This window comes from Elgaria multicarinata, chromosome 5 (genome assembly GCF_023053635.1).
Source record: "Elgaria multicarinata webbii isolate HBS135686 ecotype San Diego chromosome 5, rElgMul1.1.pri, whole genome shotgun sequence".
NCBI classification, from domain to species: domain Eukaryota; kingdom Metazoa; phylum Chordata; class Lepidosauria; order Squamata; family Anguidae; genus Elgaria; species Elgaria multicarinata.
In genome coordinates, this window is record NC_086175.1 from 49,860,511 (window position 1) to 49,884,083 (window position 23,573).

At 39.7% G+C, this 23,573-nt stretch overlaps 1 protein-coding gene and 1 long non-coding RNA gene across 2 annotated transcripts in view; one reads left to right on the forward strand and one right to left on the reverse strand.

Annotated features, from left to right (window-relative positions):
• The window catches only part of LOC134398813 (uncharacterized), a 265,472-nt gene that overhangs the window by 73,208 nt on the left and 168,691 nt on the right, over nucleotides 1-23,573 (forward strand). The gene's annotated exons all lie outside the window — the stretch shown is intronic.
• LOC134398812 (E3 SUMO-protein ligase ZBED1-like) overlaps nucleotides 1-23,573 on the reverse strand; it is a 126,273-nt gene that overhangs the window by 72,099 nt on the left and 30,601 nt on the right. Inside the window, exon 4 of the mRNA XM_063126346.1 lies at nucleotides 20,386-20,454. Coding sequence (XP_062982416.1) covers nucleotides 20,386-20,454 — 69 coding nt within the window. The remainder of the gene's footprint in view (nucleotides 1-20,385; nucleotides 20,455-23,573) is intronic.

Consider the following 23,573-nt stretch of genomic DNA (forward strand, 5'->3'; position numbering starts at 1 on the left):
GTTAAAAAGTAGGATCTGGCAGGCAGGCAGGCAGGCTTTTTAGATGCCTAAACTTTTTTCTCTGAAAGGGGGTAAAACAGATAAATGGGGGCTTGATCTAAAGTAATAATTGGGCCAATCTGATAGTCCAAGGTCCTATTGATCAAGGATTTGCATATATTAACAGAATATGTTTCTATGGAATGAGGAAATAAAAATACAGTCCCTGGCATCAGGGCTGAATATTATTTATTATTAACATTTATTCATTTATTTTATTTTATTTAAAATATTTCTTGGATTCCTTTCAGGGAAGAAGCCATCACATAAATACCACTTTATTTGCTAAATAAAATCAAGGCTTTTTCACACAGAGGAATTTCTTCCATTATTATGATCATCATAAAAATCATCATCATCAATAATAATAATAATTCCATTACTGAATTGATCACTCCTATCTAGAAAAGAGTTCAAAATTAAAATCACATTTTAGAAACAAAACACCACTTTATATCAAACAAAGGTCAGTCATAAAATGAATGGGATTCAGGAATATATATATATATATATATATATATATATATATATATATATATCCCTCCCATGGAAGTTACAAGAGTCAGGTTAAGTTCCAATTGGACTTTATTGTGACAAATGTTGTTTGATTGTGCCCAAAGACAACCAAGTTCTCTGAAGTAACTTTGTGAATTAGGGCACACAAAAGACTTAAATAACTAAGATTATGTATAACTGATTGTAAGAATGGCAGAGTCAGGACCTAGTCATTAGTCAAAATATATTATTGGCCGGAGCTCTTGTTTTCAAAATCATTCTTTTTTGCAACAGAAATATGTTCAATATGTTTTTTAAAATTAAAATATGATTTACATTCTTTTGATAGGCAGAATAACTGCTCATGACATTCTGACAGTGCATCTGAAGTTCAGGTTACCTGCTGTGTGCACAGATTTCCTCCTACTAATACCATATGGTCCCTATAGAAAAATAAAAACAGTGGAACTTTTCAAAATAAGAAATTAAATTCAGTACTTAGAAGTGCATAGAATTATAATGTTAGCAAAACAGATGGAGTTGCATAGAAATGTGACAGAGAGAATTTTATGTACCTAGTACCCTAATCCTAAATTTACTTGGGTGGAAACCCCATTCAGTTTAGGACTGAAACACAAGGCCTGGAGGTCTATCAGACAGGCTCCTAGGGTCAAATTTATAACATAAAGGTAGTATATACAAAGGGGAAAAAACGATGGAGATCTAAAAGTGGATAGGTAGCTAACATGTTTAGAAGAAAGTTGAGAAGTAAGGTTGCCTTCCTGGATCAAACGAAGCTCCATCTAGTTCATTGTTCTGTTTCCAATGGTGGCCAAACAGGTGCCTGTTCCTTTAAAATAAAAGGTAAATGTGGTCCAATCCAAGACCTCCTAAACTGCATTTGCAATTTAAATACCAATTTGATCATCACTCTAGCCCGGTTTGGACATAACAGTAAGCCAGAGTTCTTTACTCAGAACTAACTCTGGTTTCTGGCTTTTTAGGGAAAGGGACAAGCCAGGGTCCCAATTCAGATGTAATGCTAAACAAGCCATGGATGGAGGCATTCCAATTTTCTTAGCTGCTCCTGCTGGTCGGAGGAATAAAGTGGGAATAATTCAGCAGTATACTCAATCTTTCAGACCAGCCTACTGGGATCCATCCGAGGAGGAACAAAGAGATCTGGTTCTCCTCCAGCTTAGGGTGATCATATGAAAAGGAGGACAGGGCTCCTGTATCTTTAACAGTTGTATTGAAAAGGGAATTTCAGCAGGTGTCATTTGTATATATGGAGAACCTGGTGAAATCCCCTCTTCATCACAACAGTTAAAGCTGTAGGTGCCCTGCCCTCTTTTAAATCTGGTCACTCTAGTGATGACTGTTGTGATGAAGAGGAACTTTCACCAGGTTCTCCATATATACAAATGACTCTTGCTGAAATTCCCTTTTCTATGCAACTGTTAAAGATACAGGAGCCCTGTCCTCCTTTTCATATGGTCACCCTAGTCCAGCTGCCTGCTGCATTTCAATTCAAGACACAACGAAAGGGGCCTTTCCTATCTGGCTTCTATGCTCAGTGCAGATGCAGGACAGGAGCACTCCATCCCCTCTTAAGGCTGTTGAGTCTTGTGAAAGTATGGGCCACAAAAGGGTCGGCTAGAACAGTCATCCTCAACCTGCTGGCATCCAGATGTTTTGGACTACAGCTCCCATAATCTGACCATTGGCTGTGCTGGCTGGGACTGATGGGAAACATCTGGAGGCCACCAAGTTGGAGAAGTCTGAGCTAGTGTATTCATTTTGAACCACACAATATCAACTGAATGGATCCATGTGTCTTTTCACCTGATTTGATTTAAAACTGTATTTTATTAATACAGGAGTGGTTTTGGAAAGATTTTGAGGGAAGGAAATTGACAGGGTGCTGAAGAAATAATATATCAGTCATTTAGATAATTAGTCTTCCAAGGAGGAGGAAATGTCATTCCTACACCTACCCATAATAAAGCTTAAAACATGTTGTTTTCTGGTTCATTTATTTTGTAAAATGAAGTTCTTAGACACTGTCAAGGAGTTTAAATGCAAAACAAAATAGCGAGATTCGAGACAAGTTAAATTTTTCTAAAAATAAGAAAATGGAAACACAGGATGGCATAAAATGGAGGCAGAGAGGTGATTTGTCTTTTGAGGCCTAAAAACAATGGGAAATCTTTATCTAGCCTTCGCCAATCTGGTGCCTTAACTCCAAGTCCCTGCATTCCTGACCACTGGGAACGCAGACTGGGACTGATAGGAGTTGAAGTCCAAAACATCTGGATGGCACCAGGCTGGGAAAGGCTGTCCTAATATAAATGGCATGATACAAACAACTCTGGGGTTGTTACCTTTTACCCAAATTATGAACATCATAACCATTCTCCACAGGTAGAAGGACATTTAAAACACAGTATAATCATGGTTGCATAACTATGCTTTGTTTCTCAGTTACAGAATTGAAAACCAGTGCACTATTGTCTAATTATCATTATAGCCCTAGCCTGTTCAAAGATTTCAGTTTTCAAATCAATACAATCCATTACATTTCTATAAAGAAATCACACTTCACAGTTGTCGCTTTTTAAACAAAAATGTAACGGTCTCCCCTTGTACTACTACTAATAATAGTAATTGGACTCCCCCCCCACTTATAGACCAAGGCCATAGCTAGACGGGGTAATATCCCAGTGTTTGCCCCGGGATCGTCCCTGTGCGTCCAAATGACCCGGGATATCGCCCTACAGTTGTAGCCCGCTTTTTCTGCGATCTCGTGAAGCGATCTCGAGACCGCAGAATGTGTGGCCTGGCATAGCGGTTTGTTCTGGCTCCTCGCGAGTAACCATGAGGAGCCGGGAGCCGGGCCCAGAGGTCCTCAGGAGTGGGATGCGGGGAGCAGGGAAAATTAGTTTGTTTTTTAAAAAAAATACTTACGATTTGCGCACGAGCGCTCGTGCACTTTAACAAACAAACAAAAATGGTGGACGCGACGTCGTGCACCATGTGTGAACCAGGCGCCGATCTCGCAATCATAAAATCACAAGATCACCTCCCTCTGACCCCCCTCATCTAGCTGAGGCCTAAATTCCCAAAATATGAACATACATCCCTCTCCCCTGGACCCCTTTTCCCCCAGCAATGGCCAGCCAAATGTCCCCCAAAAGCTCACAAGCCTGATTTTCTCCAGCATCGTTAAGCCCACTGTGTTAACCAGTTCAATTATGCCCCAATAGAATTAAAGGTACCAAACAGCAATGAAAAGGGAAACAATCTGGTATAAATAATTAAAATATCAACTCAGCAACATAAAGTGCTATTGTTTAGATCTGCCTTATCACAATCTAACACACAAATACTTTGTTTTTAGTAGGAAAAGTGCCCAAAGCACTCCTATCACTATCAAGAGAAGCGGAAAACTGCTAAAGAAGGGAACATACTGCTATTCAGAAGCCTGAAAAAGGAATGGTAATATCTAAAATATTAATTATATTTTTACATTGTTTTAAAACTTTAAATTTCATGACTTAAATCCATTAATTTCAATGGGCTTACTCTGTGTAGGTTTGACCATAGATTTAACCCAATAGCTTCTGTCTGGCTTTCCTTTTCGTTACTGAACGCTCTGTAGAACTGCTTCTAAGTCCAGAAGACTTTTGCTTTGTGTTTATTGCAGCCAACCCCTGCTCCAGTAATCTACCTGTCAAGATTTAAGGTTTCTACACATTTAAAACAGTAAACTGGAATTTAATTACACTCATAATCCTTCTTAAATTACGGAAAATACAAGCCATGCAGTAATTCCAAAGCAGAATAGGGTCAACGTGCCGTGTATTTTCAATATATATAACACTAATGTCAACTAAGTTAGTTAACAATTTTTCTCTTTGTCAGTTTCAATACTACTTTGTTTCCTAGTTGCTTGTTTGTAATATGACAAATACAAATTTAAATTCATCTCTGTGGCAAGAGTTTGTATGGCTTATTCTGTTGGTCCACACTGAATATTTATGTAATTAATCTGTATTGGACATGATGAAACTCCTCCCTCTACTAGTCAGGAATTTGGCAAGGAATGGATTCAATAGGGAGTGTTCCATTCTGTAACAGTTGGACAGCACAGCAATGCGACTATTTAAAATCCATTGGGAAAAGGATGAGAAATGCAAATTAACATACAAATTATTTTATCATGCTGGGCTTATTTTCAAGCTTGATATTTACAACCATCTTCATTTTTAAAAACAGTTTCATGATCTATTGTTGTTGCTTTATTCTACTTAGATTGAATATCAACTAATTTCTTCCTTGCTATTTCCCAAAATCTCAACATACTCTTCAGGCTGCTTGAGATGGAAACAAGTGTCATAAATAATACAAGGCCAGGATTCCACCATCCTCCCTCCAAAATAAGACTCTTAATAGCTTCAATATAGGGTGTTGCTGATACATATGTAAGAACAGTGAAACAAAGAAAGCACGAGCAAGGTAGCTGATGTAATTGCTACCACCTGCTTTCTCTATAAATGAAAAGAAAATATGTTAGAAAATGCAACTCTATTGCTCCTTACCAGGAACAGCCAGAGCCAAAAGCACTTGTTCTTGCCAAGAGTACCAAAGAGAAGCAAAAGAGAATACCAGCTGCGGGCTCAAAATCTGTGATGAAATCTAACAAGCTGTAGCATTACAATAAATCTTAGTATTAAGAGCCAAGGAGCCATTGTGCCTTATTACTTCAAACCTAAGTATCTGAATTGCTAGCACTGGCGTGAATGAATTTTCTGTTTCAACTTATTGTCGTCATCAGTGGTACTATGCAGATGCACAAAAGGGAAAATGTCAAGCTACAATAGTTCAACCGTACAGTGCTGGGAAGACCTTTTGATCACGACTGGTTGTTAATTAATTCCATAAAACCTTAAAGGCCCATGTTAATTGTGTCCTAACTAGCTGTATGACATACAGATGCTGTTCACTTAGTGGTATCTACATTTTTAATCCAAACCACCCACAAAATTCTGAAAAAGGCTAAATACCCCACTGACTTTACAAGTAGAAGTAGTATGAGTTCTGGCCACTTGCTGTTTTTTTATGTTGATTTTAAGTTTTCATTTTATTGAGTTTATTTTACATAAGACTAACACTGGATTTAACATCCTGTTCGTTAAGTAGAGTTATGAGTAAAGACTCTGCGTGCATAAATGATATATATGGACTACCCCCGAGATACATATTTTCAAGGCTATTGAGCTGTTTCCCACATCTCCTGCTGATTTATTCTAAATCCAAATGGTAGGTAACAGACTAGCAAACTTGGAAGGTATAAGACAGTCCAAAACAGCACTTGTGGGCAAGAGCCTTGTTCTATTACCACTTTTCTTTTTTCTTTTTTTGGAAGTCCTTCTCGCTTCCTCTTCATTTCCATCTTAGTACACAAACTCTACCCACTGAAGAAAGGTAGCATATGGAAATATCCTTAGTAGTTTGTAACACTTAACTAGTGTATACATTTTTATCATTAATATATGACTGTTTCAAATGCATAAACAAGAACAGTGGGGGCCATACGTTTAAGACACGTTAGAGATGGAAATTTAAAAAATGAGCAACCCATCTTCAGCCACCAACACTTTTTGCAGTCTCATGGGTGAGCAATATTCTGTTTTGACATTGATGACAAACTGAATAGTCCACAATTCATTACTGGTCCTGGGTTTCACAACTATAACCTGCCCCTAACTGATCCAGTAGATTACTGATGGCTTAGAGTTAAGATGAAAGTGATTCTCAACCCTGATTTATTGCTAAAAGCTGAAATTTGTGTGTGGGGCGGAGGGTTGTTGTTGTTTTACTAATGCTCTATTCTATCTTCTTTCTGTTAGAGGAGTTTAGTAAATAATAATATGCTCTTTTTTCACTCTTCCCAACATGTGACAGCAACATCTCTGGGTTGATGTGGGCAGCTGATTGTTGTTGTTGTTGGGCTCCTGGCATGAGCGACACCAAACTGAGTTGCCCCTTTGGGTATCGCCATGAGGGTGAGAGCACCATCCCACTCAGTCTTGGGAAAATCACAATGCACACAAGCAGTGAACTGGTGTGAGCAGCCCAATGGCTCGAACTTCACTTCTCCTTTTCCAGTGGGCAAACTAATCCTAGTTTCTTTGGCAGCAATTAACCATCATTCCTGACAAAGGGAAGCTGTGCTTAATTGCAGTTTCCCATTTTGTTTACCCACTTCCTTGAAAGGTAAGAGTGCAGTGGGAGTAATCGGGCTGTATGCTCAAGTAGGCTGCTTGTGCACATCATGGTTTTTTAAACTAGGGTTGATGACTTATCACAATGTGAAAATGCGGCCTATGTTTATTGGATGAAGTGATATATTTGTTGAAATTAATAGTTACAGAAATGTTAATGCAGTGTTATTGTTCTTGGAATATTTTCTGTGTTTTGTGAGTGACCTATGCATAATTTTAAGGGGAAACTGCATACAAAGTAGTGTATAATCCCCAACCAAGGCAGAGAGCTTGAATACCTGACAGAAAGAATGAAGTAATATACAAGTTGTATTTGTGGGGACGGGACCCGAAACCATACACAGCAGATGGAAAGACCAATAGGAGACCTGGTAGTGAATCATGTACACATTTTCAACAAGACCTATTGATCATTTCTGGAAGTAAACCAGCAATAAAGGATAGTTTAACTAGGTCAGCCTAAATGTTTGGAAGATAATTTAATTTATTTTGTCACTTGGTCAAATAATGTTTGAGGAGCTCCATTTTTTTTCAAAGCTGTGTGAAAATCAATATTAATATTTGCTAGAGAACATAGTGGTAGACAGAATGCTAAATAAAGGTCTAGGATATAAATGCTGGCTATAAAAAGGAACTAAATCAGACACTGGTGACAGATAATATCAGATACACAACAAAAAAACAATAAAATGCCCCAATCTAAAACTTTCAGTGAAAATTTCCAGTGGAAATTATTTCCTGCCAAAAGTTATCTCTCTTTACTGTGGTGAAATTCCAGGATCAGTAAGGTTTCTGCTTACTAAATACACACACACACACACACACACACACACTTACTTCAACAAGACCTCAAAAATAATGTGGAATTAATAGGACCAAAAGCACTGGTACAGCATTTGATCATAAATAATAATAATAATAATAATAATAATAATAATAATAATAATAATAATTTATTGCATTTGTGTACCACCCCATAGCTGAAGCTCTCTGTGCAGTTCACATAAATTAACTGAACTATGAACTATGTCCTCTTGGATACAGGACTCTGTACTGATGGTAGTGTGGTAAAGAATGAGCCCTACCTACCACACATTTCTCTTGTACTCATCAAATTAAAGTGAAATGGATTTGTTTTCTTAATGATTACAAATATATATCTTTCACCTGACCAATGCATTTGTAGCACTTAGGCAAGCTTACAGCAGTTTAAAGAGGAACTCAAGCCAACAGATAAAATTAAAACAAAAACAAAACAAACAGCAGTAAATACAGAGACAGGTGCAGCAGGTAAAACCAATCTGAAAATAAGGTATATTTATGAGAAATATTTATGACATGGATGTTGCTCCTATATTTGTAACAGACTTCTTCCCCCTCCATTTTACTGGTAATTCTCCACCTCTGTGCTTCAGAATCTTTTCCAATTCTAAGCCACCTGGGCCGGATCTACACTACTGCTTTAAAGTGCTTTATAACAGTTATAAAGCGCTTTAACTGCTTTTAAGCGCTATAAAACTGTTATAAAGTGCTTTAAAGCAATAGTGTAGATCCGGCCCTAGCCTCATCTTGATGGACAGCTGAATGGGACCAGTCTGCAATCGAAATCATTGCTATTTATTGTGGTAACCACCTATGCATAATCAGACAAATTCACATCAGCAACACCATCAGTTATCCAATTTCTTCTGGTATAAGCACCCTGTGTATGAAACCAGGTTTTGGCTTAGTTGTTATTTCAAGGCACAGATTATTAATGAATACATGAAATACAACCAGACATCTTGTACGAATGTGTTAGGAATAAGAAATCACGGAGGAGAAAACTTCACAGTAATTACAAAGATGAGATCCAAGAGGGCAAATGTAAAAGCCAGGTGGCAAATTAAGTACAAAGCCATTTTAATCAGAAGCGCCTCAATGAGAAGAGGTGTGTAATGAATAACATATAGTGAATTTATGATAGCTAATAAATAACTAATAAAAGCATTATCATAATACCTTATTCTGCATGCACACTAAATGAACTGGATTTTCCAACTTGAAAAGCTGCATTAAAAAAAAAGGAAATGACAGGACAGGTTTATGAAGTAATTACGTTATGCAATTGCTTCTCTCTTTCTGAACCTGTAGTGATGAAACATTGTTTTGGGGAATCTACCAGGCCCCCTAAATATAGTGTGAAAATCTTCCAAGATAGCAGCCTCCAGCTTGAATCAGTGATACTTCAATTGTGTGAGTGTTATTCTTGGTTAAGCCCGATACTCCACAAGAACGGAAGGAATAAAGTTGTCCTGAGGTACATAAATGCCAGATGTATTTTGCTTCCAATGGGAAAAACTAGGACACGATGAAAATCTTTGTCCATGTAAATCCAGTGTGTGTGTGTGGAAAAGGAGCTCAGTTCATATTTCAGTCTAAATCTCACAGTTGAATGTTCTCTAAACTTAGGAGAGCCTTAGCAACATAGTTGAAAGATTATTATTATTACTACTCCTACTCCTACTATTGTGTTACATGGTGCAGCACTGTATCCAACCAGCTCTAGGGGGCAATGTTCCATATTCATGTCTAAACTCTGGGACATCAAAGTGTTCTAGACTAGAGCCATCAGATACAGCAGAGTGGACTGTATTACAAACCTGCATCTTAGCACCACAGAATGTGTTGTCCTTTCTTTCATTCACCGGGATATTAGCAGGCGCTGGCTTATACATTCATCATGGCTTTAGTTGGAAAGTTTTCAGGAACCGTACAACAAATAGCCTCAGTCCAGTTTCAATGTGTCTCCTTGTGAGACTATGCCATTTTATACACATCCCTGGATGAAATTGACCAATCAGGAGACAAAAAAGAGGACACTTGCATTCCTGTCCCTGGCCTGGCCAATTGCCACTATTCACCCTCTCTGATGTTGCTTAGCAAGCCACAAGAAGGAGGATGCAGCACAAGCATTACTCATTCAAGCTCAGTGACACTATCTTAAATTGAAAGACAACTCTTTAAAATGGGCTTCCAGTTTAAGACATATTTAATCCTTTGCCAGCCTTCCACACAAACAGATTTAGAAGCCTAATCTTGTTCAAAAATATGTCTACACAAGTTATTTTAAAAAGGTTTCACAGGAATCTTATTAGGATTTGCTTACTGTCACACTGATGTTCTGTTCCCATTTGGCTTGTCATAACTGCTATCCTGCACTGCAAATAGTTTGTGTTCATTCCATTACAAATAATAATAATAATATTTTCTTCTCTCAGGTTTGAAAGCATCTTCCTAGTGCATGGAAGCTATATGCCACCTTTGTCTTGCTTACACACAACCCAGCAGGCTAATGTTCTCTAGGTCCCTGAAACAGAAAAGAAAAGCTCAACTAACTGCTCTAGTCTGAACCTTTACATCAGTGATGTGGAACCTCCAGCCCTCAGGCCTAATGCAGCTCATGGAGGTTCTGCAACTGGCCCATGGGGCTTCCTCGGGTTTCTCCAGAGGACATCCCTTGGCCAAATTGCCCATGGCGATACCATGCATCACACAAACCCAGGGACTTGGCTGCGCTGGGAGGAGCATTCACTTGTTCCCTATGCCGGCTGTTTCTTTCTTTGCACTCCTTTCACCCCCACCAATGAGGATGGTGAGAGGCATGCAGAGAAGATGCCTGATTGACCATCGAAGTCACTCCCAGTGGCAACCGAGTCATCCTTCACACGCCTCTTGACACCCCTGATGGGGACAGTGAGAGGCACATGGGAGAGATGCCTGACTCAGCCAGCACTGGGAGAAGCAGCTTTTCCCAATGCCAACCAAATCCCTTGCCTCTCTCAGGATGAAAAAGCACACAATGGGTGGGTAATGATAATGTCTGTGTGAATACCTATGGTCACTGATGCCAGTGTACCCAGCCACCCTCTCTGATGTTGCCCAGCCCGTAGAGGGCCCAATGGCGGTCATCCTATTTTTTCTACACTATTGCTTTCACAATCAAAAAATAAAATTACTTGTGCTATTCTCACTACTGTTCACCCCCAAACGTCCTCTCCAACCTGCTTCTAACCGGGCACACTGGTATACAGAAGATCTCAGGGAACTGAAGCAGGAAGGACGACGACTGGAGCGCCAATGGCGGAAAACTCTACATATATCCGACATGACAAGACATACAGAACATCTTCGTTCCTATGGGGTGGCAATACGTGCAGTGAAGAAAGCTTTCTTCTCTGCACGCACTGAGTCTGTGAACTCTCGTCCAACAGAACTGTTCAGGATGGTGAGGGGTCTAACTCAGACACCTTCCCCCCTGAACCTGATCCTAGAGCCTTCGGTAGTTCATTGTGATGCCTTTAATGAACATTTCACAGATAAAATCTCTTGGATAAGAGCCGACTTAGCACCGTCATTATAGCAGAAGCTAGCAATGGAGTGTCCAGCAACTCCGAGAGTAGGATTACACTGGATCAGTTTCAGTTGGTGAGTACTGAGGACTTGGACAAACTGCTTGGAAGAGTGAGGAGGAGGACTTGTCCTCTCAGTCCCGGTCCTTCTTGGCTTTTCGTCCAGGGAGGAGATGCAGTTACTGTATATTACAACTACAACATATTATTAATGCATCTCTCAGGGAGGGGAGCTTTCCATCATGTTTAAAAGAAGTGGTGGTGCAGCCGCTTCTAAAAAAAAGCCCTCCCTGGACCAGCTGGACCTTAATAAATACAGACCAGTATCAAAATCTTCCATTTTGGGGCAAGGTAATTGAGAGGGCAGTTGCCTTCCAACTCCAAGCACTTTTGGATGACACAGATTTTCTAGATCTATTTCAAACCAGCATCAGGGCAGGATATGGAGTTGAGACAGCTATAGTTGCCTTAATGGATGATCTACGCTTGAGTATTGACAGGAGGAGTGTGTCCCTGCTGGTACTTCTGGACCTCTCAGTGGATTTCAATACCATTGACCATGGTATCCTTCTGGAATGCCTGGGGGGATTGGGAATCGGGGGCACCACGCTTCAGTGGTTCCAATCCTATCTCTCAGGCAGGTTCCAGATGGTGGTGCTTGGGGATAGCTGCTCCTCAAAGAAGGAGCTTTTGTATGGCATATCACAAGGTGCCATCCTATCCCCAATGCTACATGAAACAGCTGGGAGAGATCATCCGGAGGTATGGGGCGGGGTGCTATCAGTATGACAATGACACCCAAATATATTTTTCTATGCCTTCGACAACAGCGTCAGCTAAGGATAGTGTGTCTCCTCTGAATGAATGCTTGGAGGCAGTAATGGGCTGGATGAGGAAAAACAAACAAGCTGAATCCAGACAAAACGGAGGTGCTTGCTGTCAAAGGCCACAACCTGGGTTTGGAGGTGTGTCAGCCAGTTCTGGATGGGGTTACACTCCCCCTGAAAGTCTGCGTTCGCAGCTTGGGGGTGCTTTTGGATCCGTCGCTCCAAATGACGGCCCAGATAGATGCGATGACCACAAGTGCCTACTATCAGCTTCAGCTGATATGCCAGCTGCACCCCTTCCTAGAGTTGGAAGACCTAAAGACAGTTGTGCACACACCAGTAACTTCAAGGCTTGACTTCTGCAATGCGCTGTACATAGGGCTACCTTTGTGCCTAGTCCGGAAACTTCAACAGGTTCAAAATATGGCAGCTAGGTTGGTCACCTGTACACCTAGGGATGACCATATTACACCACTATAAAAATCACTTCACTGGCAGCCAATTAGTTTCTGGGTGAAGTATAAAGTGTTGGTTATCACCTTTAAAGCCCTACATGGTTTGGGTCCAGGTTACCTGTGGGATCACCTTCTGCCATACAATCAGCCCTGCACACTCAGGTCCTCTACAAAGAATTTACTTCAGTCAGTAAAAAATAGTCTGACAACCATTACGCAGAGGACCTTCTCTTCTGCAGCTCCCAGGCTGTGGAATGGCCTGCTGGGAGAGATTTGGCAACTTAACAGTCTTTCTGAATTTAAAAAAAGCTATAAAGACTGATCTCTTCTGGCAGGCCTACCCAGTTGAATTTTAAGATGTCTGGCTGTTATTTTGATAATGTATTAGTTTTATATGTTTTAATCAGTTTTATGTATTTTAGTATTTGATGTTGTTCCCTGCCCCGATCCAGAGGGAGAGGCGGGTAAGAAATATGTTGTTGTTGTCGTTATTGACTTTGTACAGAAAAGCATGCAAGAAAAGCAGTGTTACCGCTCCCAGAAAAGGAACTTCCTCTGCAAAGACCCTCTGAGCTCTTGAATCATGAATATGCTTACTCAGTTCAGGTTTGATATAGCTCATTCTTTATCCAGGGTAACTGAAGTGATTATATCCTTGGTTTATCCACCACTAAAGAAGAAAGAACTTTGTTAGCTGCCACTTCCAAGTGTGTTCAAAGAGCCTTTCACTCTGCTCCTGCTGACATCTGAGCCCAAGCCCTCTGCAGTTTCTATTTACCTGCTGGGTTTTGAACTTTGCTACTTTTCTCTAATGTATTTATTTCTCATTTCTATTTTACCCGTGTTAGTTGGTGATGTTGCTCTCAATTCACACTCCCTGCACAACTCCCATTGATCTTACTTAGTTTATGTTCCTTGTTATTTCTTTGCCTTGCTCGGTCTTCTTTACTGTTGTTCTGCAGTTAACAATTTATTGGATGCTATGATTTATTGCTCTCCTGATTCTTATTTATCTTTCTTTTCTGACTTTGAATTCTGGCTTGCCTTTTCCTGCCTGCTTCTCTTTAAACTGTTATTCCTAGTTATTTTAATACCTATAGTGACTCACATTCTGAGCCTTTTGTTCAATACACGGGCCTTGCTAGACCCTGCCGGATAAGCCAGCAGGGAGGCGGGGCGACGGCGCGCTAACTTTAACTTTAGCGCGCGCCGCCCCGCCTCCTAGACGGCCGACGCGCAGGGACTGCAGAAGCCCTGTAGCGTCGGCCATTTTTATTTATTTATTTATTTAGTTAAAGGGGCCACGTGCGCTTTTCCCGGCTACTCACGAGTAAGTGAGTAGCCGCAAAAAGCCACGGACCTTGCTAGACGTTCCGCAGTCCCAGCCTCAGGCCGGGGCTGCGGAAAAGGCGTGCCATAAGCAACTTCGCTTATGGCGCGTTAAGGGAGGTCTGAGCACGGCTTGACCCCGGATTCCCCTGTGTGTCATCTGGACGCACAGCAGGGAAACCGGGCCTCAAAGTGCGCTAAGGCCTCGTCTAGCAAGGCCCCACATCTCCTCCACCCAATTTTTTGGCTCCAGCCTTCCCTCCCCATTGTCCCACACATCTGTTTGATCACAACTTAAGACTTGGTCAGCTCTATACAAGCTGCATCCCTTATCTTGGCTGTTCCTTCTCCTCTTTCAGATCTTGCTCACCTTAATCTCCTAAGTTTCATTCATCTTCACCCTGAGTTTTCAAATCTTTTCAAGATCTTTCAAGATCTTTTCAATAGAGCTTCGGCTATTGGGCGGTATAAAAATGTAATAAATAAATAAATAAATAAATAAATCTTTATTCTTTACCCTGATCAGTCCCCGACTTCCCTTCTTTCTAAGCTTTTCTCATCCTTTCCCCCCACCCCAATTCCCAGGTTTCATTGTTACCATCTGTGCCTTTTCATACCCCTAGACTCTGCTATTCCAAAGAAATTTGTTTTCTTCAGCCTACTCCTCCCTCAACTTTCCTATATAGTATCTGGGTGTTTTCCCATGTGGGGCAAATAGCAGCTCCCATGACAGTGATTACATTTTGACAAATCTGCAGCAGATCTCTTATCGTAAATCTTCCACATCACATCTAATTTTGCTGCGAGTCACAAAGGCCGTTTTCCTTTGTTATTCTCCTTTATCTTTCCTCATCTTTTGATACAGCTAATCACTCTCTGCTTCTTAATTCTCTTCATTCTTTAGAATTTGGTAGTACAGTGTTCTTTTATTAGTGTCTGTGTTGATGGCTCTTTTTCTTCTTGGTTTCCTATCTCTGTTGTAGGCCCTCAGGACTCAGTTCTTGTGCTCCTTTTCTTCACTCTTTGTGTTTCTTTTTGGCATTTTTTTCTTTTAGGCTACAATCTTATAATTATGCTGATGCTATCCAGCTCAGTCTTTCTGTTCCCTCCTTCTCTCCCTATATTCATACTAATATTGCTTATTTTCTGCTTAGATCTTAAACACAGTACAAAGAAGACAGAATTTATTTTATACCAACCCCCAAACTTTCACCTTCTCTCTCAAGTCACAATAATAACTCTAGTCTTCTCAGCTAGTTAAGATCATCTTTCTCTTTCTCAGCCCACACTGCTGAACCAGCTAAGGTTTGTGAATTCTCTTCTCATAATGTTTTCCCCCCCCCACTCATCCTCTCTTTACTGATTCTATTAAAACCCTTTCTCAGACTTTCAATTATTATGTGTTGATTACTGCAACCTTTTGCTTAGTTGTCTTCCTGGTTTCAACTCAACCCTTATCTTTGTTTTCAACCCATCTGCTTACTTAATCTTATTCTTTTGTATTTAAATTATGTTACACCCCTACATGCTGCTCTTCAATGGTTCCCATATTGTATTATTTCTACATTTGTTACTCTACCCTTTAAGACTTTCATGCTGTTCTTCTAAGTCTCCTCATGGCCTTGCCCCTTCTTTTCTACCTTCAGTGCTTTCTCTGTTATCCTTCTTGGTCCTTCCATCCATCAAATGCTAAGCTTCTAAGTCTCCACTCTCTTCTGCTATTTTTCATATTTGTGTTCTTTCTTTGCCCCTCTCTGCTGGGGCATAGATAATCAGCTGTCTTCCTCTTTGTTTTGTTTTAAGATACAAGTCAAAACACATCTCTTCTCTCCTGCATTTATTTCTTCTATTGATTCTTTCCCTAATGTAAGGCTAATCATTGTTCAGGCTTTACTTTAAGGTTTTTAGAGCATTATCAGAGCAGGGGGGGATTGTGTTTCATTACCATTGCCCCACCCCCAACACTTCTATCTCACAACACAATGTAAGTAAACAATGACCATGTGGCCCATTCAGTAGGTGTTTTATCATGTTGCTTTTCCTGCACACAGCAGGAAATGGCGGCATGTTTTGCTTCAACCCCAGAAAGTTGGATTTTCCGGGTCTTTTTTGTCACGGAAAAAAACCTAGAAGGAGCAGGAGATACATGGGAGGCAGACGGCATCATCAAAAGGACCCGCAAGTGGCCAGTCATGAGCGTGCTATAAAATGCTTGTCTGATGATGATCTGTATCTCACCTACTGCCAAGAAGACAGGTCTGTGATTCTCACTGCCTTTGCTGAGTCTCCCACAAGGAGTCTCTTGGGGCCCTGCCCTTCAGGCACCTCTCCCAAGGACAAAATCTTGCAGCTGGCAAGGACCACCAAACTCCTCCAGCCCGTTTCCCTCTGTGAAACCAGGCAGAATCAAGCTCTCATCCTCCTTACATTCCACAGCCTGACCACACCCTAAATTAGTCCCCTCCATATATGAGTCTGAATTTTCCTCCAAGGCCACAACACCTGGGATGGGGGAGAGGCATCACAGACAACTCTCCTACATCTGGGAGCTGCAGCTGCATTCCAGTTCAAGTTCCTTTGCAACTGCTGCTAAACCTAATCTTCTCTCACACCCTTTTATTCTTTAAGTATTAGAGAAGGGGAAGTCAAGGTTAATAGCCTATAACCAAAAAGTAAATAATGGAGTGGGGAAGTAAAACTGCCTTGCTGAGGAAGACCAGCTTGAAGGCACAAGGTACTTGCTGAGGACAACCTGCTGAAAAAAAGAACATAGTGCTAACAAATCCAGCTTTTCCCAGACTCTATCGCTAGCTGAAGTGTAACAATTGGATTACAGCGCTGTTCTCCATCACCGTGCCACCTTCCTCTCCCTGCTTTTATGAGTATTTTCTTATCTCCATTCTCTGCTATTCCTTCTGTTTCTCATGGGGTTTCTTTGATGATCAAAAAATAGATGCTGGAATGCATTTTGACCCTTATGTTCTTGAGCGTATATTCTTGTAAACAGATTTACTTTTTAAAGGCAAATGCCTTGTAGGGTGACTTTGCTTGCCTGTGAATGTCCTTCTTTTAATTTACACAGCAAAGCTATTTGAGCATATAATATGGACTGGGGCAGTGTTTGTGCTGGGTATTTATTAGTAATCTTTTTTATATCAAATAGCTGGATAGTTACAGAGATGCTGCTTTGGGGGATTTAACAAATAATATGGGGCTCGTTAGACCACTTTTTAAAAATGATGTATGTTTCCAAGTGTGATGGCTCCGTTCAGGCAACATGTTTTTCAATGGTGATTTTAGAACTCCGCAATGGGGGGCTTACACCACTGTTGAGAAACATGTTGTTTAGCGGGAAAACTTCACACAACGGTGGAGCTTTTTTGTAAAACACTCCACACAGAATACCCACGCTGTGCAGAGGAGAGTTCCTGCACAATCATTGTGTTGTGTGTTGGGCTCTGTGGAGTTTTCCGTTGTGTTGAATTGATTTTTCCCACTTGCTACAAAGTTCTCTGGCAAGAGCGGCAAAAGGAAAGAGTGCCACTCTAGGAGAGCCACCGGAATTGTGTTTTCACAGCAATAGCTGATGGGATACCATCGGGAGGATCAGGGAAGGAGAGAGGGCGAAGGAACTGTCAATTAAATGTCACAATGGATTTTACTCAACTCCACAGTAGCTCAGTCACACAACAGTATAGTTAGAACATATTTTGTGGGGTGTCTGCTACGACACAGGATCTGAACACCAGGCCTGGCCGAGGCTACTCCCTGCTCAAGCCAAGCACCACCGCTTGATACACCTGAGGCAAGGGATAAAAACCACCTTCCTCCAAACTATGTGGAGAAAGGGGTTAAATGGAGAAGGATTTCAATATATAAAATAATACATGTGTCTGTATTAGACATAGTTATATGTGCTGAGGTGAATTATTGTCAGAGTGGGTGCTAAATGTATAAACTTCAGATAATTTATGCCAAACAGACACGTGGGATTTTTGTGGTAGTTAAAACAAAATAATTAAAATTTATTTTAAAAGTTCACAAGCTTTGTTTCAAAATAAATCATTTAAAAACCTTTTTGAAACCTTTCATCCATTCACATACACACTTTCCTTTCTCTCACACAATCACTCTTGAGCTTTCTTTATTATCAGTATTGTTTAATTTACATCAACTATGTGCACACCACACTCCAAAGACACCACTCTCTACACTGAACCTCAAATTCTCCAGACCCAAGTACTCTAAACACCAAGAGCTAACACAAAGAGAGCGCTAAAGACTCTAAGAGTACCTAAAAAGTCTCCCTCAATCCCCTCAGTCATTCCCTTATACATCACAATCCTCCCCCTCCCAAAACACGCCAATTCCACCCATTCAGGTCAACATTCTAAACCCACCACAGACTTACCAATATAGACATACATTAAGAAACTGACTTGTGGGGTGTAACACCACAGTGTCCCCACTAAGAACTCGACTGTTGAGTGGAGTTTTCACACTGCATTGACTAACGTGTTGTCTGAACTGAGCCAGTCTATACTATTGCGGGCAATGTTGTGGCAAAACAAATCTGACTTTGGTACAAACTCTTGTACAGACAAAAGATTATTATAACTTGTAAACAAACTCAACAAACAATATTCCAGCCTATCCTGGTGGCTCAGGTAAACTAATAGTAGTTTACCATTCACTCTTTACACATGATTTGAGAAGCTAAGAAGTGCTTCAATCAAGAGATCTTTGGACTGCATCTTGAGTAAGTGGCAGGAATTATAGAATGAAAAAAGACTGGCAAAAGGTGGTGTGGGTTAGGGTGCAAAAGCAAGGAAACCACCAAATAATTGGTAGTCAGGAGAAAATGGGTGGGACAATGAGAAGGATCATGACCATCTGGGGAACCCCAGAGGGCTGTATTGGGACCACAGGCAGGGCAGATTTGGTCTGCAAACCTGAGCATCAACACCGCTGCCTTAAAGCAATGGTTCTCAAACATGAAGGGAACCTTGATGGTCATAGAACCTCTATGCACTTTTGTGTGATATTCAGAAAGCATGGTGAATTTTGAGCATGAGAACTAGCGCTACGTGTGATGCCTGAATTGTGAATATGTGGGGTGAGGCTGTTATGTTATGATGAGGAACGACATAGAATGTGTTGTGTACACATATAGCTATGTGGAGAGACACAACTGATCTTGAAAGCTTGGGGCGGGCTTTTTATAAGAGCTATGAATCTCCCATCCATCAACTTCACCTGTTGTTACTCATGGCTCTGCCTATCATTACTTCCTCTGTCTTCCGATGGGCACCAGCTGCTACTGTTCACTCCCTTATTTCTAGAGTTCTTTCCCAAGAAATAGAACATCAAAGACTCATAAATTACTTCATCACCAATCACTAAAATAGTTAGGAACTAAATATCACAAATGCAACACGAAGCCCAGCACCACCAGTTATATGTGATAAAAGATGTCAAGTACCAATAGTGTTTGAATTAAAGTTTTATATGGAGAGAAACTATAGAAAGCCTAATTTCCATTTTATATCAAAATAGTTAGTATATTTGCTATATAGCTGCAAATTTGGGCTTTCCCGCCCTCCCTCCTCTATCGTTTTGTATGGAGGAACATGTACAAGGCATGTTAGATTGCTAGCATGTTACGTGAAAACTATTGGTAAGAAATACACGTAGAATCCTATTTCACATATGCATCTCTTTCCATGATGGGTACACCATATTGAAGGGGGAAAATGAATAAATGAAGTTGTCTTATTGTTCCACTGTGACCATTAGAGAGCCATAGTGGTGCAGCAGTAAAGAGCCCTGGACTAGAATTGGGGAGACCCAGTTCAAATCTCTATTTAACCATGAGGCTCTTGGGATGGTCACTCAACCTCAGCCTAACATACTTCACAGGGTTGTTCTGAGAAAAAGATATGAAGAACCATATATATGTATATATAGCCATGAGCTCCTGGAGAAAAGGTAGAGTACACATCCATTAAAATAATAGTGATTAACCCACTAATGTCTATTCTTTAGGGAAGTACGGATTTTGCAGATTGTCAGGCATTTTTCGTTCTATTATATCTGTTCATTGACAAAATTGGATTATTTTAAGGATGTATGAGAATAGAGTGTAAACATATAGTATGACACTCAATTCTGCAAAAAAATAAGAAAAAACAGTCCGCAAGTCCCCATGGCTCGGAAAAAGCTGGCCACAGAGCAGATTCATACAAATCTGAACTCGTTACAATCCGTTTTGGATTTCTTCAACACCCCTACTATTCTTCAAGGTCTTTAGTAGAGATTTTCTTTACTTTACTACCCAAAATCAGCAGTACAAGGACAAAGCCATCCAAAACGTTACTATACGGAAATGGAAATCAGTTTTTTAGCATGATCTGTTTTTGAAACATACACACAATAAAGTAGATTGATATATATCTATATCTATATATCTATATCTATCTATCTATATATATATATCTAGAGGAAAATAAATTGCTGAGGTTTTTGTGTTTTTTAACATAGTTGAGAAGAAACACAGAAGTACCTTTTGCATTCAAAGTTTCTTCTTTAATTTTCATCACAGTTTCTTGGCCTTTGTTTTCATTGTTTCCAGCTATTATAAAATCAAGATAACAGAGAAAAATAATTAAATATGAATAACTGTCAATGTAACAGACTGCAAACACATAGCACAACACTAAATTCTGCAAAATAATAATAATAATAATAATAATAATAATAATAATAATAATAATAGAAATCGACAGCCAAAATCTCATGTTAAATGTTAAGGCAAAGGATGCAGAATTGGGAAAAATCTTTTTGATAAATATAAGAGAGAAATATGTATTACTGGCTGAGTGAAATGCCTTTGGTTTTATTCTTGCCCCTTTGGCATGCTGTTTTCTGCTTGAAAACACAGTATCTCCTCTGAACATTGAGATACTAAAATGAAAGGTGGTACATATGTTGAGGAAACAAATACATGTTTCAAGTTTATCATCCAAAACACATATTTGTTTTCAATGGAGTCAGTAACGTAGTAGGGAGAACTTTATAATGCAGTCTCTCCCAACTCTCTTGAGCCCTGAAATTATGGGATAAAATGTGTTATGTACATTTATGACAAAAGTCTCTTCTAATACCAGCTCAACCTCCTAAAACCATTTTAGAGGGTGGACAATTAAAGATATTAAACATGCAATATCTGGTTTAAAGACTGAGATACTTGAATAAAAATTATTGCACACGCTTAAAACATAGCTTTGAAGTTCAGATAGTTGAACTCTGTACTCAGTCTCTGCAATGGAAAGAAATACAGGCAAATACAGTGGAAATTATATAAACACAGGAAAATATAACGGGAAATATAAACACATTGACATATTCACAGTAAGATTTTAAAAAGAATTAGAAGTCCTACTAAAGAAACTAAAGGAGAGTAACCCTGAAGACCAGAATGAAGGTTATTGTGATCTGTTTGTTCAAAAAGCTTTGGCTAATGTTAAAACATATCCTATTAAAGTAGTAAATGTTCCAAGTTAACAACACTTTTTAGCACTAAGGAGTGCTAAAATTGATAAGAACTGAATGACCTTGCTACTTGAGATTACTTGCTAGAATTTATCACGTCACATGAAAATCAGCTGGTGGAGTTGTACCCTTGCTACTGAAACTTGTCATACAACTGAAGAAAAACTATGAAATGAACTAATGAGGGTTCGGATTCTCCTTAAATTGGAAAAAAAGATTGTTAAAGGGTTATTTACGAGCATTCATAACATGTTTTGTTATATTTTGCTCCGCGCATGAGCCACAGGTTTTCTCTACTTTCTTTGGAAATAAAGGACCAAGTAAAACATCAGAGATCAACAAAATAAACCCAATCACAAGAGAGTGTTGGTGGTAAGTGGTATCTGTTAAGAGTTCAACAAAGGTTGTGGCTCAGTCGGCTGGCTATGCCCACACTCAAGGGTATACTGGGGCACAGAATATAGTACAACACACTTGCAGCAATCATCAAGTCATCAGAGCAGAGCATGAGCAAGGTTTCTAACTAACCACATATACACCCACCTATCTTGTGCAAGTTCCCCAACATTACATGATGAGATTGCTTCATGCTAGAGTTTGGACAGGATATAGCCATTATGCAAGTTGCTAGACCCAGTTTCCCCACCTGACCAGCCTACTATAACCACTATTCCTCACTTGCCACAGGTTTTTTAAAAATACCTCTTTGATCATGACCATTGTACAACAATGTCAGTGATGTCTATGAAAACAAACCAAAATTGGAGACTTTGGCTTTTCTTCTGCTGCTTCTGAAGGGAAATTTTAACTGGTTAATTTATTATAATTTCTTTTTGTTGTCCCCTTTTCTCCCTCACCCCAAGTAAAGTATTATGTAAGCATTTTAAATGAACCGTTTCATGGAGTATTTAAAATTATGAACCCGGACAACAGTTTTAGCTGTGAACTCCTGACACAAACATTGGCCTGTAATCAGCCATGCATCTATTAGATCAGCTTTTCAATTACATGTGCACTGACACGCTGATCTCCCATTGCTTTTGATCACTGGGAGGAGGGGCTGGGAAAGGATGATGATGGTTTAAAAAAGAACTCCTCCAATATTATGTCTTTTCCCTATAGAAATCATCCAGGGTTGCACAGCGCAAACATCCAGTTTGATTCTAATCTCTAGAAATAGATGCAGTGTCAACAAACAAACCCTCCAGTAAAACTGACATATCCATGGAGTTCTCTTTAAAAGAAGCTGTGAGCATGAGATCAAATCTCCTCACTTTTTCAGCCTAAGTGATTTTCTACAGTATGGAGTTAATATCCAATGTGTACTAGATATGGCTATGCTGGGGAAAAAATGAACATCTATGCTAAAACCTGCAAGATTCTCATCTCATCCTCCTTCTCCTTCTCTTCCAACACCTGCTGCAGAGTGGGCATGCTTATTAAAGCCTCCACCATCTTGTTTAGCTCCTGAATATTAATTTCATCCAGACTACATATTGTATATTAATAATTATCGGCATTCGTCAAAAACTCAAGCACTTCTATATGTGTAAAGATTTAAAGGAATAATTGAGGAAGTGAGGCAGGTGGCTACCAGGAGGAGGGCCTTCTCTGCTGTGGCACCCCGGCTGTGGAATGAGCTCCCTAAGGAGGTTCGCTTGGCACCTACATTATATGCTTTTAGACGCCAGGTGAAGACCTTTTTATTCTCCCAACATTTTAACAATCTATAAATTTTAAATAACATGGTTTTAAATTTGTAATTTTGCATTGCTGCCGTTTTTATCTGGTTGAGCTTTTATATTGTATTTTATATTATGGTTTTATACTGTTGTTTTATACTTTGAATGGTTTTAATTTTTGTGAACCGCCCAGAGAGCTCCGGCTATTGGGCGGTATAGAAATGTAATAAATAATAATAATAATAATAATAATAATAATAATAATAATAATAAAAAATATAATATAATATATCTAAACAGGTCTTCTAAAATGCACTTTTTCGTATTAATTTAACCTTCTATGCCAGGAGCAGGGTACCAGTGTACCTCAGAAAGGGATCAAATATCCACCAAGCTACATACTAAAAGGGAAGGAAAGACAAAATAAACAATTGCTTATCAATTGTTTGGGCAGGAAACTTTTTGAGAGTTCCGTTCTTGTGCAATCATTTTGAGGAATTCCACTGCTTCAGAAATT